Raw genomic sequence first — 14,340 nt, 5'->3', positions numbered from 1 at the left:
GTAATCTGCTTTTTACACACTGTTTGGCAACCAAAGCTTACTGTTGAGGTGGAGAATTGCCCCTTTTTATAAAAGCTGCTGATTTCCTTACAGCCTTCTGTTGAGAAGAGAAAAAGGGCAAAGTGTCTCAGTAGGGAGCAATGGCTATTTATTAGAAATGGCTGCTAGCTACACCTCCAGTCTGACTGAAATACTAAAAGAGGAGAATATTATAGACTCTGCAGCAGAGAATGAGCATGGGAAAGATGGAAAGTGAGAGGAGGGTAATAGGGAGCAGAGGGAAAAAATATTAAATGGGTGAATATTAAACCTTCTGGACCTGCAGGGTTATGGGACGCAGGACTCTTTGTCTTCAGAAAGTTATAAACTCACCTCAAGGAGTTTGCAGTTTTGTTGTGATAACTGGTCTCCAGAGTGGGCAGTTCAGCTCTTTTGTTCTTGGTTGTATTTTCCTCTTAGTTATCCAGGTTTTCAGGATATATTGTGTAATCTGCAGCACTGTTTCCTGCAGATTAATTCTCTAATTTATTTTTCGTAGTTATCCATTGTTGTTGGCATCAAATCTCTGTTATTACTGCATTAGTCCAGATTCCCACTGAGCCCAAATAAGTTTGACCATCAGATCTGTGATTTATTGGAAAAACTGTACAATCCTTTTGCTTATTTCTTATCCCTCTAAAAGCCATTTTTAAATTATCTATTGGCTCGCTGTTTTCTTTTGCCTCAAATTCCCATTTGCCTTTAGCTAATTTCTACCCTAGCCTTCACATCTCCATTAGCCTTTAACTCTACCATTTGCTTTTAGCTCAATTCTTCATTAGCCTCAAGCTCAACTCCCCTTTAACCATTAGCCTAGCTTTCCAAAAGCTCTCTGTTGGCTGTATTGTCACCTCTTCATTATGTCAAATATTCAGAAGTCAATGTCTTTACTCTCTGTTGGCTGATAGTTCAACTCTCTGCTACCCTTTTGGTCAAATCTCCATTCACCTTTAACTGAAGTCTCTGTTAGCCTTTAGCTCAAGTTTATGTTAGCCTTTAGCTTAACTCTCCATTAGCCTTTAACTCAACTACCATTTCTTTTATCTCAATGCTTCATTAGCCTTGAGCTCAACTCCATTTAACCATTAGCCTAGCTCTCCAAAAACTAAACTCTGTGTTGGCTATATTCTCACCTCTTAATTATTGATAATATTCATATGCATGCCCTCTGTTGGCAGATTGTTCAACTCTCTTCTAGTTTGTAGCTCAAATCTGCATTACCCTTTGCTCAATTTCTGGTAGCCTTTAGCACAAGTCTTCATTAGCCCTTAGATCATGTCACCATTAGCCTTTAGTTCAACTTTCCATTGTCTAAAAACCTTATTTTGTACAGCTCTTACTTGCCTGTTAGCTTAGCTGCTTTTAGATTATATCTCAGCTGACTTTGTTCAATATTTCAATTGCTACGTTAAGGTCCTTAACTCTTCATAAAATGTTAGCTCAAGTACCATTATCTCAGTTCCTTGAGTAGCTCATCTTACAGAATTAAATCTAAATGATCCAAATAAAACCTAAACAATGTTAGACATCAGACCAGACATATATCTTGCATACTTGAATGAACTTTAATTTACATAATATAAAATACATATTAAAATAATATAACATTCTGATATCCCTTTAAACTAATCTAATTTGACATAATTCATCTCAAGTCAACAAGAATACAAGTCAATACAACTGGATTATTTCATTTATTTATTATTATTTAATTTTAATAAACTATTTATTGAAGACTTGACTTTTGCTTTTTGTTTTCAGGACTCTAAACTGAATCTTTCCTCCATGCCTTCTCAGGCCCTTTCAGGGAAATCGAGACAGTTACAAGTTTCAGCAGAGATGGTTGAGACAGATTGAGGGAAATTGGGTACACCATGACAGAAAATTACCCTTCATCCCCAAATCAGTGCGGAACACAGTGATCATCACAAATCGTTTTTTATCTAGCAGCGTGGAGAGTCGAATTTCCTCTGACAAGGAATAGAGTGGGTTTCACGCCGCCAAACGTCTAGTCAGCGGTCATAATTTCATGGTTGGAAACCTGAAGCTGCACAGATTTGCTGAGCTCCCAGCAGAGAAGTGGTAGTGGAGTGTGGACTTTCTTTGAAAGGTTACTGGTCCCTGACATGATAATCAGTCAGGGGGTTTTGTACCTCTGGGGATTAGTGGACATTGAATTCCTGATGGTTAATAGGAGGGCTTTCCTTGTTCCTCAAATCATCTTCTTGTATCTGTGTTGTTTACTGCAAGCTTCCAACTACAAAACTCTCTTTGACTGCTAATGATAACCCTGCTGCCACATGCAGAGCACACATTAAAATTCAGAAATGATCAATCAGTTTTTGTGTTTATATCGACAATATGCATTAAAATCCAGGACAGCACTGTAGTACAGTGTATAAACATGAACCCAAGCTGGCCTAAATTCGAGCAACATTGAGTTTTATCATCTTTAGGGTTTTGGGGGCAGAGGGTGGGTTTTTTTTTACTTCCTAAAATAAAAAAGCCTTTTTTTTATTTGAAAGGGATATTAATAAAATCTGGTAAATGATTTTTAGATGATATTTTGCTTCTATTTAATTTTTCACTTCACTTTTTTGTGTTGAAATTTTGTGCTTTTCTAGATCAACTCCTATTTTAGCCTATTTGGAAATATTAGTACTGTATTGATGGACGGACGGACCGACAAAATTGTTGATGTTCTTTTTGATTGATAAACAGTCTGCACTCAGATATGTTGTTTTTCATTTTCCTCTTTCATCCAACTGGATGTTTTTGTTACATTCACTCAGTCTCCCTTCAGCTGCTGACTTCCTCAGGGATGCATTATTCATTTTACTCTGTATTCTTCCCTCTGAGCATCAGAGTCTAGAATTGATTTAGTGACCAGTGAAACATGGTGACCAATTTGATCTGCCTACTCTACACAGGTGATAAAGCCTTTCAGAAGTGTGACCTGCAGTTTGAATTGTGGAGAAAAAAGGAGTGCCTTGTGTCAGAAGACCTGAGGTTTTGGGGAAATGTAGTAAAATGTGAAAAGAGCGAAACTACAGCAGGAAGCTGAACAGGCTTACCTAATTTAATGTGGTGTTAAATCTGAATGGGTGGAAAGTCTCCTCAAGTTCTCAGTATTTGCACTCCATCAGTTTCAGCTCCAAAAGACACTGTAGGCTCTGCAACAGCAGTTAGTGTCAAACTGATCTACAACGTCTGCTTAGACGCCATTCTTCTTCAGTCAACAGTTCACTGTTATGATTCAATGCATAATTGGCTTTCTACCAACACCGTTTATTTTTATTTCTTCTTCTTGGCACGTTTTGTTTTGGCTTTTGACTCGAACCAGGATGGAAGACAAGTGTTTTGTTATTAATTATTACAGCTGGCAAACACAGCTGGTACAAGCTGCCATTACCTTTAATCCACATTAAATTGGCTGCTTAAAATAAAAATATATCCAAGTATGTGTGTGTGTTTTTTTTTTTTTTCACAGTCTGTGAGAATGGGATGGGGGAATGTTCATATAACAATGGTAAAATGTCAGAATTATGTGATTGTGCGCTCATGAATGCCAGCAGATAAACAAAGGCTTTTGGTATTCAGTCAGTGTCGCTCATGCATGTCTACCGCCTCAACCAATCACCGAGATTATTCCTGCAGGGAGTTTCTTTTGTGGCGTGTATGTCTCTGTATTTCATCACCTCTGAGATACTTCAAGCCTCAGCTGATGATATCTGGTCCTGCTCGGAGTACTACCTCATAAACACCTCGACACGGACATGGATTCACATGGACACACAGCTGCTCTGGCGCTCGCATTAATCTTTAACGGCATCGTTTATTTTCTCATCCTGACCCTCCGCCCCAAACGCTCCACCAACATGTCAGAGCTGTGACGTATTGCTGCTTCCTGCTCACTATTCATGTGCACCGTGTGATCCAGATGATCAGATAAATCACACTTTATTCACCGGAGGTGCACATGAATGAAACTGTCTTGTTCCCCTGCCTTTGAATGCTTCTCCACCAGGCAGCGGAGCTGAAAATATCTGCATTTTCACCGGTGGAGGAGTCTGATTATGGACAAATTTTAAGTTGAGCTGAACATCTGGGTTCTCACTTTCATAAACTGATCTGGCCTTAAAGCTGCGAGAATTAAGTTTTATATAAAATAAAAAATAAGTGTTTTTACATAGTTGTTAGAGCTTTCATCATGTCGTGACAGTGTAATATGAGACAGATAATCTGTGAAAAGTTTGATCTCCTCCACCTTCTCCCTGAGTTCATGTTGCCATGTAAAGAAATGCACCACTCTTGACCAAAAACAACCAATTAGAGCCAGGAGGAGGGTCTTAGCACTGTCAATCATCTCAAGAACATGCTGCTAATTAACCTGTAAAGGGACTGCAGATATGAATTAGCTTATGCTATAATCTGATGCACCACATCAAATGGTGACATTATGTCTGAGCTGTACATTCTTCCTTTCTAAATAGAGTTTTTTTTTTTTCTTAAATGTGTTAATGGCAGAGAAACAAATGTTAGCTCCTAAGAACAGTTGTAAACGGCATCATGGGGAAGCATTGTTTTGATGACATGCTGAACGGGGTGTCGGAAAGGGTAGGAAATTCTTAAAGAGACAGAGACCCAATTTCAAGGCAGAGTCAAATTTCTTTTAAGTTATGTCTTTTGTGCACAAAATGCCAAACAAGTGGTCAGTAGTTAAGGGACTGTTAATTAAAAATATCAAATATAATTGATTTTTGTCATTTAAAAAAATGCAGATCTAAATCAAGTTTGTTGCTGTATGACCACCACAGTAAAAGCCCACGCTTATTGTTTTAGGATTCTAGAATATACCACCAATAAAAATATGATCTATGCATACAAACATCACAGAGTGTTATTTCCCTCTTAATCTATTTCTGAGTGAGCAAGCAGCAGATAATTTAAATGTTACCTCAGCTTCTCAAAAGCTTCTCTGAAATGTCACTTTTTAAACATTGATTGAAAAGACCTGACACTTAGTGGTTGCCTTTTTTCACACTATATGGTCAATTATAGTACTGTAAAATACATATTAACCAGCCATACCTTGTTCTATCTGATTTACATCTTGTACTGACGAGGCGTTTTTCAAAAATTAACTCAATCTATTTAAAAGAGGAACAGAAGTGCCTCCACCTGTAGGGGTGATTAAGGAGAGAGTTATCTATTCCACACGGGTGAGCGAGAACATGAATTTGCATAGAGATGTTTTATATTTCCCTGTTTTTGATAGGTTTATCTGCGTTATGAAGAGTTCGCCCCGAAGGAGAGAGACTGTAAATATTCCCGGTGTTCAGAGAAAGTCAACCATTAAACACCTGTTTAATTAAAGAATAGCAAAATATGTCAGACTTGTTCTGCCAGAAGCGCTTCAGTCCAGGTGTTGTCAGTATAAAATAAGTTTTTATGTATTTTGCTTGCAGCAAAGGAGTGAATTTTCCAAAAAATAAAGCATGTGGTTATGTTCATTAAATTTCCAAAATAAAATTTGCTCTCTGTGGCACCTTCATCTACCCCCTGAGAGGAATGTTTGACTAATCCTACTTGCTCAACAGTAAGCTAATATGTAATACTTTATTTCACCATTAAAGTAGTCAGATTTGTTTGAAGGTAAATGTGTAAATGATTATTGAGCCAATACTTTAAAATATTTTTTGCATATTTGTCTTATTAAGTCCATTTTTATGTAAAGGTGAACTATTATGTTTCCTTGAACAGGGTAGAATTGGTCTATGGTCTTGTCAAAACATGTTGGACGTCCACTTCAGTTGCTAGGTGACAGGACTGGGCTTTGAAGATTTGTGACATTACATTTGAAAGGTTTTTGAAATTACTCGTTTTCCTGACACCACAAAATTTATTCATTTATTGCCAAAAAGAGTTTGTTGGTTGTTTTAAGTGCTTGTTCAGTTTTTAGAAGCAGTTGAAACCCAAATGGAAGAATAAAAGAGAAACAATTAAGGAAGTCCGTGGCTTCATTTGACAGAAAAAACATTTTTGTCACCCTCCTTTAAGCGCAGTGTAAAAATGAAGAGGTCGGGAAAATGACATGTTGTGACGGGAATTTAGTCGGACTAAATTCCCGTTTAATCTGTGAATTGAGGAAACGTAACAAAAATTACTGTTTAACACATTTGAGAGTTTGGTTCTCCATCGTGCTTACTGTTGAAGACTTGAATGTGTCATTGAGCAATGGCTGTTTGGACTCCCAGCAGCTGCTCAAAATGCTTTGAATTGCATTTAGTCATGGCTATTGATCTGCACCTGATGCTTAGTTGATTTGATGTGACTGAACGGTTGGGTTTACCCCAAGCGGCGCCTGCACTGGCACTACGGTCAATCAGAGCCTCGGGGTGAAGGGCCAGCCAATTACCTTCTGTGTGTGTTTTGTTTTTCTTCAGTGCTGTTATATTGTGCCTCTTTGCAATCAAGCAAAACAAGAGAGGAGTAATAGTTGAAGTTAGACTCAGTTTGCAGAGCTCTAGAGTTGAAAGTCACCACTGGAGTTCAATGTCACTGACGGTAATTTTTTTTATTTTTTATTTTACTGTCCATGTCCTAAATGCACAACAATGTTTTAAATAATCCTCAAATTCTCAGTTTTATGATGAAAAATGTCCAATAATTAAAAGGGTAATCTGTCAAAATTACAACTATTAGTTGCGGATAAGCATAAATGTAGGAAAGACTGGTAAGGTGAAAGCAATGGCTGAAAAAAATCTTGTTTCCAGTTTGTTGATGGGACAAGTGAGTTTGAACAAATATCTTAGCCTACCTGGAATAAGACAAAACTAACTCATGTAACTTTTTCAGCTACACGTACTAACTTGTTTTAAGTCAGTCATCCTTAAATATTAATAAAAACTATTATTTCCAATGGACTTAACTACTAGTTAAGAAATTTCTGACATAAAACAAGCTCTTATATTTTGCGGAAAAGTTTTCTTGTATGTTAGTTCTGTCTTACTTAGTGTGTACTGAGATATTTGGACTAAAAACTAAACCAAAAATGCTTCATTAGATTTTGTTTTTGCAGTGTAGTGATTACTCGTATAAAAAAATGACATATTCTGCAGCTTTAAATAAATAGATCCTCAGTGTTTTTATGATATATTTGATTCCTTGCTTTGCTGGTCGTCATCTTACTGACTACCAGCAAATAAAATGCTGCAATAAGAGAAGCCTTATAGACCAACTTTCTTTCAAAATGTTGCTGTTTTCTTTAAAATGTTAACCCTCATATTATCCAGAAAGAGCATTCTCCCTTCTTGTTGTGAGGCAAGCCGAGGGCCGCTGTGCACTCCGACTAGAGCCATATAGATTGGCAGAGTCTCACAGATTATGTCCATTGATTGGACAGAAGGGGTTTGTGGTTTCAATTGATGCAGCTTTGTGTCTGACTTTCTGTTCTGTGATTTCAGGGGCCGAAGGAGCAGTGTTCAGCAAATCTGTGGAGACGCCGCATGTCAGGGCCGAGCCGTTCAAAGAGCTACGGTGAGTCGGGGCTCTGCTCAAAGACCGGATTCATGGAAAGGAGCCTTTTATTGACATTCTTTTACACCAATTAACATAAAACAATTCTAAACAAATAATTAAAGTTATAAAGATACAATACAGATTTTTTAAAAAAAAACACTGAATACATTACCAAGGCTGTTTATTAGAAAACTACACTGCAAAAGCACATCTTACAAAGTATTTTTGTCTAGTGTCTAGTGCAAATATTTTATTACATGTAAAATAAGACAAAATTTACTTTTTAACAAGAAAAAGGAGATTCTTTAAGTCAATTATTCTTGAATATAGATTTTTTTTTTCATGTACAATAACAACATCTTTCCTATTTTAATTGACAAAAATCTGCCATTGGCGTAGTGCTTGTATCTATTGACTTAAAACGAGTAGATTTATCTTGCTGAACAGCTACTCTAAGTTATTTTGTCTTAATTCAAGTGGACTAAAATATTTGTATTAGAAACTAGATTAAAAAATTATTAGTTTACAGCTACTCTAAGTTATTTTGTCTTAATTCAAGTGGACTAAAATATTTGTATTAGAAACTAGATTAAAAAATTATTAGTTTTTGATTATTTTTTTTTTACTTTTGAAAACTTTTGAAAACTTTCTGATCTTCAAAATTCAAATAAAAATTCAGCTCAGAAAATTTCCAAGTTTTTGTTTTTTTCAAGTGTGTGAAATCAACAAATTTTCTCACAAATTGTTTACGAGAAATTTTAAGCTTTATCTAAAACTTTCTGAGTTTATTGATGGAAATTTACTCAATTTTTTCTATCTGACTCTAACATGCTGTTGTGGAACTCTTCAAAAACGACTGAAAACCATCCTGTTCCCTTCGTCTATGAAGGGCTACAGGACTATTACAAGATGCTTGAACACTGCAGCATTATTTCACACTGAATGGAGTAGTGATTAGCTACTTTATTCATTTTCTGTTATAATGAACTCAATATTTCTTTTCTGGGCTATTGAACCAATCTATAAGAGGAAAACACAATTAATAGACATTAAGTTAGTCTTTCATGGGGTCAGTACTTTCTTTTGAGGGGCCAGTTATTCAGTAGTTATAGCTTTAGATTTGTATCCAGTGAGACCATGAAAACAACCAACAATAAAGCATATTACACCACATTTAAAAAGAATGAATTGTTGATGTTTTCTGATGTTGATGTTTTCTTATTGATGTAAAACAGGCACAAAGCAGCTTAAAATATGCTTACATGATGTTGATTCCTGCAGTGTGTATTTCAAGAAATGAAAACTTAGCTGCTGAGCCTCATTTGTCACTCCAGATTGACCATTACAGGAGAGGATATTGCTTTCAAACAGTAAAAATAGTTTGACAGCAGTAACAACACAGGCAGAAAAGAATGGAGTTGTAAAATTACAAGACTGATTGCTGTTGTTTTCAAGATGCTTTTTTACCGTGGAGTTGTTTTTTTGTTGTTGTTTTTTTTCTTTGCCTTGGTTCAGTTATAAATTAATTTTTTTGCAAGCCATTGTCTTTATGACTTATATCAAACACACAGCCAATTAAATCATCACCTTAGTTGGCTGCTTAATATTTTATTCCCATCAGTTTGATGTGATATTTGAGCCAAAACTGTTTATAAGCTTAATCTTGTTGGCAATAAGTCCCACATAGACATAAACAACTTAACAGCAATAACTCACAAATGTTTTTGGTTCATAAACCATTCACATTTCACTCAGCTGCAGATTTTCACACCTTCCGGTTAACTGAAATGTCTAACCTGAGAAGAAGGCAGAATAAGCGAATCAGTGAAGTGTGTAAAAACAGCTTTTTGTCATGGGTGGTTAACACTCTGTAACGATCCCAGTTTGTTGGAGCCAGAGTTGTGTTGTGTATCTGTGAGATCAATGGGTTCATCTTTGAAAACAGATGTTTTGTCCTTGTGCGTTTTCTCTTCCCTCTTTATCAAGAGCCTATTGTTTCTAAATCAAAACTTAAACCCTTATCACCGAGATGCAAAAGTGGATAAGATACAAGCAGTGACTAAAAGACACAGAAAATAGCTACAGCGGAGGAAAAAAGGTAGACCAGACCAAAACATTATGTCATCATTGTTTTTAACTGGATACAGAGCTCACTGAGAACTTAGCTGTAGTTATCACCTGAAACAACATCAAGCTGATTGTAAACATCACTGATATTGGAGAAACATTCACAGAAGTCCAAATCCAGCTGTCTGCAGCATTCAACCATTCCAAATTGTTTCACAGGATATGAGGTTCTTAAAGCAAAACAAACCTGTTTTTATTTGTAGAAACAGCATCATCAGAGACAACAGATCTTACATACTGAAAGAAACAAATCCATGAACACCATTAAAAATGGATCCAGTGTCTCAGGATAAACCAAATCTGTTTACACTGGTAGAAACAAAATAATTACTGAATAGGATAAATCCTGGTTTTTAGGAGCTGGTAAACAGAAAACTGTAGTGATCAGATTGGCCTGGTTTATGTTTGCCCTCAATGAGGGTGTTTTTCTCTTTTTGTAGCAGCCTGGTCACACCTTCATGTTTCTGCTTTGAGCGAACGATGTCCAACCTAACACCTGCTCCTAAGTTGATGTTGCAGCCAAGCTTTTCACAATGTGAATCCACTACTTTTTCTCGGGGCAAATTATTGCCTCCTATAACAGCAATCAAAAGATTTTTGGTGAAATTAGTTTTGAGGGTGGAAAAGCTTTTGCACAGGTGCAGTTCCAAATAATCTTCGGCTTGCTGTGCGGTTTTTTTCCATCGCTTCTTTCCCCCTACAGCGCAGGTTTTATGAGCGAGTGTGAGGTGTGGACGTCTCTCTAATGTAAATGTCTTGTTTATCATCTTTCTCTCGGCTGTGCTGTCAGTTGTGATGACAGTCAATCAGGGCAACAGAAACCCAGAGGAAAAAAAGAGAAAGGGATGTGATGGATGTTCGGGTGGAGAGAATAAGAAAACATTGAAGGAAAGGTGTAGTGAAGCGGTGGGACTTTAAAGAGAAGTGTGTCTAAGCAGTTACATCCTCCATATTTGTGTTGTTGTATGTCAATTATGACACAATTATAGTTTTCTTAGACGATTACAATAAAAAGTCTAAAATATTATTTCTTCCTGATCATATAAAAATGAGAAAATATTTATTTCACATTCACTCTGTTGAAAGGCTGTTCAAATCCTTTAACACCAGCCCCGTTTAACCCGACTCTAGATCGTTTATCTAGAAAGTCTGGTTGGTTTGAGGACGGGTGGATGGGTGAATGCGTAATTGAACTCTAAAGCGGACTATAAAAGTAAACTCTAGTCTGCCTAAAAACCCAGGTCTCAGTTCAGTTGAAGTGAACTCTAGTTTTGGATGCATATGTGAATGCCAAGCAGAATGCAGTAACCTGTAGAAACAAATTTAATCAGAAACCAATCTGCTTTCATCTGTAGAAACAGTCGTCAGCGGAGATGATGGATCTTACAAACTGATAGAAACAAATCCATGAACAGCATTAAAACAGATCTGGTGTGGCAGGATAAACCAAATCTTTTTTCACTGGTAGAAACAAAACAATTACTGAATCAGATTAATCCTATCCAGACTGTAGTGCAGGGCGATCTATGTAATTACAACCAAAACTAGTGCAAGGGTCTAGATCTAGTGGGAGAAATGGCTCATGGTCTTATACCAATGACAAAAGAGAAATCCTACAACTCCTAAAATCTGACACCACCCCATTTTTATTTACATTTTGTGATAAAGGAAGTGTCTTCTTCAGATGTTGTTGTGTTTCCTTCAGTGGTTCTTTGTGCACTGCCACCACAGGTGAGGAGGAGAACAAAAAGGTTTTGGTTTGTTTGAAGCAGTGCAGTAAGACAATGAATCATACCAGCTCCTAATTGCTGTATAGAAGCTGGCATGATGCAAAAAAGTTTCATTTTCAGTTTTGCAAAATACACAAATTTCAATATGGTTAGAAAAATCACCTCATCCTAGTGGTTTTATCGAAAGTGTCTTTGAAATTGGTCTGGTTCCATTCAGCAAAATTATTTTCATATTTCCAATTTGTGCAATTTTATGGTCAGTGGAAATGCAGCTACTGACACAAGGTGGATAGCAATATGATTAAATTAAGCAAAAAAACACATCTTTGCTGTTTCCTTATAAAGATATGGAACATTATATAAAACCTGTGCTTAATTCAGAAAGTTCTTTCTGTATATGTGATACTCGGCATTCCACCACCGTGGAAATCTGAATTGCTATATTACTTCATTGTAGCCATGCTGTAAAGCTTTTATTGTTTGTATTGTAAAGCAAAACAAAATAGAAATGATCACTGCGCTGCTGGTTTTTAATCAAAAACGTATTGGAGCATCGTTTTTGTCATGTGTTTTTATTGTCGGCGTGTGTTGGCCCTTAGGCTTCACAGACAAAGCATTTCAATGACAAACATAACAACGATTCAGTGATGAGGTGATCGATGAGGTGATCGTCATCAATCACTGCTGCTTTCCTTTGTGGGATCATTTCAAACACTTAATGCCTGAAGAAAGTTTCATTGATAAAGTTCAGATAATTTGTGAACCCTCCAAAGCACCCGTCACATCATCGTCTATATAATTTGACAGTTTGCATCCATGCGATTGTGTTTTTCTTCCTTCATTGTCCTCAGTTTGTACATCTTTGGCACCAGCCAGCCAGTTGAAGATGAAAAATGGCCAATTATGTCAAGGAAGACGTGAAAGCTCATTGGAGTGTAGCTAAAATCTAATCTTTCTCAAATCTCTGCAAATCCATAGCAGGTAGCAATCAAGCATCCAAATCCTATTTGAGGATATCATAACACCAGACATTTGCACATAAAAACACACGTCCCACCCAGAGCTGACACTTCTGTTATTGAAACCGTGGCCATCATATCCATCTGCGCTGTAATGTCTTGTCAACAGGATGTGTCCTTGCATCAGTCAGTCGTCTTTGGGAAAGTGAAACTCCAGCGTGGCTGAATTCGATAATGCAGCTTGATTTATCTCCATACTAACTCTGAGCACAGATAAAAAGAATATATATGAAGCCATAATGTGAACTGGAAGACAAACATGCACCGGAAAGTCTTTTTTTTTTCTTTCTTTCTTTCGCTTGAGCTGAGACTTGAGGTTATTTTCCTCCTTAAGAAGAGCGTAAAGGACAAAAAAAGTTTTAACTTTCAGAATCTTTTTAAAACTGTTGTTAATCCGACAGTATCTCAGTCTAGAGAGTTTTCTTCTCTCAGCGACTAGAGCCTTTTTTTGCTCCTTAATATATCAGACTCAGATAAAGGCCTCCCTGTTGGATAAATCAATTAAAGAAATGAAGCTGAGTCAAATACAAGAGGGAAAACAGTTTAGCAGCACTTTCTTGAGTTACTTTATTTCTGGCAAATATTACCTCCATTATAGCTTGACTTTCTCTTCAAAATCTGTTAAAAATCTTTAACTTCTGTATTTTTCCAGACTCAAATAAGCAAAGATCTCAGTCCATTCCTGTTCAGCTTTCCAAAATATATCGCGTTATCATTGGTGAAATCTCAGAAACTGAATAAACTGTTGTGACAGCTCTTGAAGTTTTCTGGATGGTCGATAGGTCATAAATACATCAGGGATATTTTTCACGGCCTGTTAAAAGTTAGAACTTTGAGGTGACTTTCACCCTGTTTTCACAGCGTTCCATGTTTATTGTTCTCCACTACACCTCAACAGGAGGAGACAGAGCATTTCGCATTTTTTACAAACAATGACGCCTGGCTGCTGCATCACAAATCACAGATTAAATAAATGTTGCTTTTCAGCTAGTTTTCTTCACTTTTTCCCACTTTTTGTTTCTTTCCCTCATTGTCATCCACACTCTATTTCTTGCATGGTGGTGAAATACCTTCACCACGTGGTGAAATACCTTCACCACGTTATTCCTAACTCTATTAGGAAATAGACTTTAGCTTAATTTCTTTTAGGTTGAGGCATTGCTTGTTGTTTTCCCCTCTGTTTTTGGAAGCTGTGCAGCTGGAGGGAGTTTTGCTCTTACTGTTTGATCAACAGACATTTGTTATGATGCGTAGCCATGGCAACAAGGCATTGTATAACTGGGAAGAACTGGTTAGCATCTCCAAAGCTCACATAACATCTAAACTACGACCCCAAACCTCAAAGGAGTTGAAAAAGGAGGCTTCATAGATGCAAAGATCACATCCCCAACTCCAACACCTCTGCCCGGTTTTCTAATCTGGGCAGCGATACAAGTTCAGCATCTTTTTAATGATTGCATTTTATTTCAATGTAAAACTAAAATAGATGAAAATATAGCGTGTTTGTTGTTTTTTTTTCACTTTGGATGGCGTTTGTTTTACTTTCAAATGTTTCAAAATCAAGAACTGAACTGAAAATACTCAAATATTTTCTGTCAACGCAGTCAAGCATCTAAAATTAATCCAGTTTCAGCAATAAATCAGTTATTTTTAAGGATTGCACAACCAGTTTATTTTGAAGTTATTATTTGAAAATTACATTTTTCATGTACTCAAGTTATATTTTTGCTTGTATAATGTGTTTGGTGATCAAAAATGGATTAGGAGAAACAAACAAAAACCAAAAACCTGGAAATAATTGCATTTTCAGTGAAATGCAATTAAACTTTTTCAATAGAGTGACATGTAAATCTTTTCAGAACTGCTGGGTTCCTGCAGTGCAGGTAATGGGTGCAGATCAAGGA

General features: G+C 36.7%; 1 protein-coding gene across 4 annotated transcripts in view; it reads left to right on the top strand.

The window, feature by feature from the left end:
• Positions 1–14,340, top strand: part of sgcd (sarcoglycan, delta (dystrophin-associated glycoprotein)) — a 208,334-nt gene that overhangs the window by 180,679 nt on the left and 13,315 nt on the right. For all 4 annotated transcript variants that reach the window (XM_016678248.1, XM_007565491.2, XM_016678249.1 and 1 more), the window contains one exon: positions 7,506–7,578. In XM_016678248.1, the coding sequence (XP_016533734.1) occupies positions 7,506–7,578 (73 nt within the window). The remainder of the gene's footprint in view (positions 1–7,505; positions 7,579–14,340) is intronic.

The sequence above is a fragment of the Poecilia formosa genome, unplaced genomic scaffold, assembly GCF_000485575.1.
Source record: "Poecilia formosa unplaced genomic scaffold, Poecilia_formosa-5.1.2 Scaffold177, whole genome shotgun sequence".
NCBI lineage: Eukaryota > Metazoa > Chordata > Actinopteri > Cyprinodontiformes > Poeciliidae > Poecilia > Poecilia formosa.
This window is presented reverse-complemented; position numbering and strand designations above follow the sequence as displayed.